We start from the raw sequence: 6,560 nt of genomic DNA on the forward strand, positions 1-6,560 counted from the left end.
AATGGTAATAGTAATGAATTGATTTTATCCAATTTTCGTTATCAGGATCTTAAATTTATTTTGGAAAAGAGGTCTATAAATTTTTAAAAATAATTTTTTAATTTTATTTGACTGTAAATATTTTAAAAAGTATAAAAGCTAGGAATCTAAAATTTTGTCTAAATATATATTATAAGAATCTTAGTTTATATATACGAATTTTCATCAAAGTTGAAAGAGGTAGGGAATCGTGTTTTTTTGATCGATTTGGCATGGAATGACTCTATTTAATCCAATTACAATAAATAATTGATAAAACCACATGTTATTATATTTCTTAAAATATTCTGATGAGTGTTTTTGAAATTTTATCCATTTTCAATATTAGTATTTTTTCAAAAACATTCGCTTTTAATTGCATAGAATTTTCTCACAACATTGAGGGAATGGTAAAGATGAATTTTTGACAAACTTACAATTCGGTTTGAGAGTCGTTGACAAACTTCCACAGCTTTTGCAAAAAAAATATTTATGATAATTTAAAATTATTTAAGTATAATGAACCTAAACAGTTGGGAGATGTTTATACAATCTTACCCCAAATTTTGGGGTCAAAAATTAAGGCAAGGTAGAACCAGCTTGAATAGTCGACCTTAATTCTCTTCTAAGTCAAAATTAAACCTTTTAAAATCATTCTGTATAAGATGGCCATAATTAGGGGCGTGCATATACCCCCCCCCCTCCATTTAAATAGTTATTTTTATGTTTTAAGATAATTTAAATAAGTATAAATATTACATGAATTATGCTTATAATTAACTAATTCAGATTTTACAGCAATAATAGTTTATATCTTGAATGCAAAATACTTAATTCTAAGCTACTTATTCACGAATTACATCCTAAAAATGACGAGCCTAGTATTATTAGCGTATGAGAAAAAAGATAACAAAAAAGAATACCATCGAAAATCAAAATTCCAGTGCCTCTCGAGTAAAAATTTTTTAGCTACTGTGTCTAAATAAAATATTAATCTTGAAAGAATAATCGATAATAAAATTATAAGAATACATATATTGATTACCCCATGCAACTATAACTCAACAAATCACCATCTTTTGTACATTCACACTCTTGGCATTTCCCAGGAATTTGTTTGCTTGTATTAGGTTTTATACCTATACTCGTTGATTCGTTAATCTTGAAAAAACATTCATCTATTATGATAAAAAAAATTTATAAGCTATGAGACTGCGTCTTAGCTCGTCTTATTTTTTTTATTCAGAAAAGCAGCTAAGAAACCTCTTTTTTTTAAATAAATTTTTAGTATGCTTAGGGAAGACCGGGGTAAAGCAAAGGCTGTGGAACAATGTTAACGCAAATAGCTTCTTAACACACAAGAAAATAGTATATATTTAATTTCTTACCTATGTTCATCTTTTACAAAATTTCCCTAGTTTGACATATTTTTAAAAAAACCGTTTTAGCACAAAATTATAAAAATTACTCTCGTTTATTATACTTTACCAAAATGTATTAAGGCTTATAATTTAAACATTTGTATATATGTTCTCTAAAGCAGGGATGCAACCCATCAAAATTTTAGCACGGGTACGGTTCGGGTTCGGTTTAAAGTAAAAAAAATAGGTGGGTACGGTTCAGGGAAATATTTTTGAACCCGGGTTTGGTTCCGGGTTCAGCTCGTATTTAAGAATTTTTGAATTGATTAAAATAAAATTCTATATTAAAATCTTAATGATAAACTTGACATAAATTTGTTATAAGAAATAAATTTTTTATTTTATTTATAGGCAAAATATAGTTAAGTTTACAAAAACTGTCCTATATCTTTATTTAACAATTTTTAAGTTCAATTTTTTTAAAATTAACAATATTTAATATAATAATTTTAACTTTGTCATGTTTACTTTCTAATCTTTCAGAAAAAGTTAAAAATTAAAAATAAATGGCATAAATGAATTTAATTGTTTAAAATTTATTAGCATTCCAATAAGATTTGAGAATAAACTAAAAAAAATTTAAAAATGGCTTAAATGAATTAAGTTGTTTAAAATATATTAACACTTCACTTTATTGGAAATTTGAAATTATTATAAAACCACAATTAAATTATTAATACTTGTATTTACAATTATACAAATATCTTAATATATTATTTTAAACAATACATTGAACCCTGTTGAACCTGGGTTCAAATAAAATTCCCGGGTGTCGTAGTTTTGGAAATTTTATAAACAGAGTTCAGGTAGGGTTCAAATTTTTTTTCAAAAACCCGGGTTTTCTTCTCCGGGTTCGGGTTTGGTTCGAATCCCTGCTCTAAAGTCATAGTTATAAAATAAAATTTATAGCAAGTTTATAGCTTAACTAGAAGTCACACAATAACGATTTGTATAATATATCACCTTGGGGTAAAGTTATTTTGGGTAAAACAGTTAACATGTTCCGTTTGATTAAAGCTGTAGAAAGATTATTTTAAATACTAACGTTTTCACCATAAAAAATATCTTATTAAGCAAAAATGAACAATAAATAGAATAATTGAAATGTACGATGTGACTAAAATGGGCACACTACTATATTTGATATATATTTCCCTTATTGATAGATGTGAATTACAATATTTTGTAAACAATAAAGTTATGTTCAATTTTATTTTTACCACTTTTACCCTGTATTCACAACAAGTGCGAATTTGCGGCTAAGTTTAAAAAATTAATATAAAATTATTATATTTATATCATAATCTACGTCGCGAATTCGCCCTAACTGTGAATACAGGGTTACTTTGACGCTTAGCCATATTACTCTAGGTATAGGAAAAAATGGTGAAAATGGCACGCTTCACATAATTAATTATAGCTCCTAAAGTATTATAGGAATAGAACTTCATTTTTTTTATTTTATAGATGAGGGATTTGGCTACATATAAATCAATAATATCAGGCGCGTACGCAGGAATTTGTTCGGGGGGCGGGGGATAATAAAATTTTTTAAGAAATATTATTGTTTTTTAAAAATATCAAGCATAAATTTATCAGGACTAATAACTATTTCTAATACACAATTTTAAATTAATGTGAATTATAAAAAAATTATATGTAAAGAATCACTTAAATGACCCAAAATAGAAATTTGAATTTTTTGAGCCTTTAAAATTTATATATAAAGTATAAAAAATTTAAATGTTAGAAATATAAATTAATACACAAAAAGTTTCTTAGGAATAATTGTATTTTGTATGTTATATATTTACAATGTAAAATTCAATTTTTGTTGGGAATGAGCTAATTTTTCAATTATCTCGTCCTTGTTTGTCGTCAAATGCCTATGAATATTCAAAAGATCCAAACCTTTCAATCTACTTTCAGAAGTTGTACTACTTGGTATGTTTTTCAGAGACCTGCAGGGTCGGCCCAGGACCGCACCGTATTTTAATTTATTTAAATATTCCCGCACCGGTCCCGAAATTTTTTTAAAAAAACACCCGGGCTGAGCCTAAATTTTTTTTAAAAAACCCAGGCCGGGCCGTAAAAATTTTAAAATAAATCCGGCCTTGCCCTGCAAATGGTACTTCTGCAGGGCTCTGTTATTCTTCTTAAAAAAGAAAATGTTCTCTCATTAGTTTAAAACATAGTTATTCAGCTAATAAGGCATCATAAAATATTTTAACATCTTCGTGATAAAAATCCAACAAATATATTTTTTTTCTATCACCATCTGAAAAAGATTGGGAAGGCTTTTATGGAAGTAATATTTGCAGATTGGTAAGTGATATATGATGAATTATAAACCATTCATTTATTTGGGTCATAAATGTATCTGTATCTAAGATAGACCCTTCTACTGAGCCTATATTAATGTTTTAACTATGAGCTTGCCTCTGCAAGTCGAGGGAGACAATTATTAAACACGTATAGCTCTTCTTTTGACTTAACAATATAAAATATGAAATTATTCATCAACATTAGCCCTAATTTCCTTGAGTTCTAATAAAATGCTCTTCGCTATTCTCATCTTCTTAATCAAGTCAATGTCATGTTTTTGAAAAGTAATACATAAAATAGTTGTATAATTAAATAATACATTTTAATGAGAAAAAATTTTTGGAATAAGCATTGAATCCAATAATTTTCTTGCTTCTGAGAAAATATTTCATTCAGGTCATTGTGATATTTCAGTAATAGCAAATAATCGGCTCTTCTAACTCCATAAAAGCTGTTACTGCTTGATGGCGGAGACTCTATCTCGTTGGACAAGGTTGCAATTTCTTTCTCCCTGTTGGACAAGAATTTCCAGAAATAATTATTATTTGACTATAAATTTGAAAATGGTAGATAAATATTACGCCACTAAAAATTTGAAATAATAAATAAATATTAGGCCGGAAAACTTGAAATCGAAAATAATTGATAAAATAACTTAGTAGATGAATGTGATAATAAATGTAATTAAATATATATTTAATATGAGATAGGAATAAATATTAACAAATATAAATTAATATAAACAATAATATTTTTGAAAAATATATCCGGCATCTGCATTTTTTGGCTTGGGGGGAGGAGGGGGGATTTGTCCCCCTGCCCTCCCCCCTCTGCGTACACGCCTGAATAATATGTTTGTTTTGTTTTAAAATTTTAGTTTTTTAAATTTCTGTTATTTTGAGACCCGGTCCAAGGCTTATATTTTTAAACCCAATTGGATTTTTAAAAAAATTGATTAAGAAACGAGCTTATAATTGGGCAAGGCTTGCAGGTTTTTTAAAGATTTCAAAAAGTAATAGAATTGCAATTTCTTTCACCCTGTCTCGGTGTGCCGAAAAAGATTGATTATTTTTTTAAGATTTATTTTTAAGGGAGGTTATTTTTTATTTTGACACAGGGTAATTTACTAAATATATCATTTTAGTTAAACCAAACTTAATCAACCTTGAATCCTTGAATTATAAAATAAATAAAATTCTATTAAAATTCTTTTTATTTATAAATTAGGTATAAAAACATTATCCTTCACTCTTTTTTATTTTCAAGCATGTAAATTATTAGTATTCTCATTCATGATAAGTTTAAAATAATTGATATTTGATCTAAACCTATTTTCTTTGAACAATTTTAAGCAATTATTTAAACACTTTCCTTTAGTTAGTGATCTGCCAATTTTCCATTAACCACCAGACTAAATCTGCATTATATAATTGAACGTTTAATTAGTTTTTCAAATAATCTAAAAGGCTCTCAAGGCCTCAATTTGTTCTTGTCCATGCAGAGAGCCATTTTTAACCTACAATAATTATTCACACTTCGACAATTCAGTGCCATTTAGACCCTTCTAATCCGATGACGCTGAGACCCTCTGATGACTTAAATACAAAATGATTTCGTTATAATATGGATACTGGAACTGACTACGTGTGTTGACAATGAAGTTACCCCCATCTCTAATGACGTAAGAAGTTGTGTATACAGAATTCCACGTAGGGACCCGTTTAAAAAAAAATAGCAATAAAAAAGCATATTTAAATCTAAAATTTTTCGGGGCCAGTTCAATCTCCAAAATGAGTCTCTTAAATACCACACCGAAGGCGATGCATAATTGTATGTACCTTCTCCTTGTGTTAGAGAAACCCCGACAATTCTCTTATTATTTATTTTAAAAAAAAATGAAATTAAAAAATGTATACCTTTATCGTTGAATTGCTTATTATTGTTTACTACGGAAGCTGAAGAGTAAGGAACAGTTCCCGCGAAACCAGCAAGGAGTATTAAATACAAGGAGATATGATGATTGGTGGGTATTATTTTCAAATATCTTACAAATGTTTCAGTAGGATTGTTGCGAATAGTTTGACGCGATCTTTTGGCGCGATTTGGCGAACATATATTTTTGAGGACTAAATTTCCCATTAAAAAAAGAAGTAAAAAATTTTTTGTTTTAAATTTATTCTAGTATGAACCAAATAAATGTATATTTTTTTAATGTCTATTATTCTTAATGAGGTTTCTTTTTGAAAAATGAAAGTTAGTTGTTAATACATAATGAATTATCGATGAGAAAGTCTTATGTTTATTTTCGAATAAATTAAATTTTGGTCGGAGAATAAGCTTGTTCAAACCAGATTATATATTTAAAGACCGGATTGGTTTTGGTATTTTAATTTTATAATATAATCGCATTTAAAAAAATTTTTTTAAAAGAAACAAAGATACAATAAATTGTTTGCGTGATATCAATTGAGACACACATTAGATTAATGTAAATCTAAATATAATCGAAGAGCGTAAATTATCTAACCAAAATACCAGAGAATTGAAGTTTATTTATAGCGATTTTTTTATAAAAAAAATATGATTTATATTTATAGCTTTTAAAATTTTTTATCCATACTATTTTCCCCTCTTTTTCAAATTATATATAAAATATTTAAAAGATTTAGTATAATAATAAAACAAATATTTTAGTCAGACAAGAATTTGAGATACAAAAGATAAAACGCATATGGTATTATGATTTACCATTGAATCCTATTACGTGAGATGATTTTTTTTTGATCTTTCAAAAGT

General features: G+C 27.2%; 1 protein-coding gene across 2 annotated transcripts; it reads right to left on the bottom strand.

Moving 5' to 3' along the window:
- Nucleotides 1–288: 288 nt before the first annotated feature.
- LOC135924685 (uncharacterized) lies at nt 289–6,296 on the bottom strand. Of its 2 annotated transcripts, none has more exons than XM_065459782.1 (3): nt 5,681–6,243; nt 1,064–1,196; nt 289–490 (listed from the first exon to the last, which is right to left on the bottom strand). In XM_065459782.1, the coding sequence occupies exons 1-3, from the start codon at nt 5,901–5,903 to the stop codon at nt 391–393; spliced, it is 456 nt and encodes a 151-aa protein (XP_065315854.1). In that variant the 5' UTR covers nt 5,904–6,243; the 3' UTR covers nt 289–390. The 2 variants fall into 2 exon arrangements, with proteins under 2 accessions (XP_065315854.1, XP_065315853.1); XM_065459781.1 differs by lacking the exon at nt 289–490 and adding an exon at nt 519–1,013 and having other exon boundaries at nt 5,681–6,296.
- Nucleotides 6,297–6,560: the final 264 nt, after the last annotated feature.

This window comes from Gordionus sp. m RMFG-2023, chromosome 2 (assembly GCF_954871325.1).
Source record: "Gordionus sp. m RMFG-2023 chromosome 2, tfGorSpeb1-WG-v2, whole genome shotgun sequence".
NCBI classification, from domain to species: domain Eukaryota; kingdom Metazoa; phylum Nematomorpha; class Gordioida; order Chordodea; family Parachordodidae; genus Gordionus; species Gordionus sp. m RMFG-2023.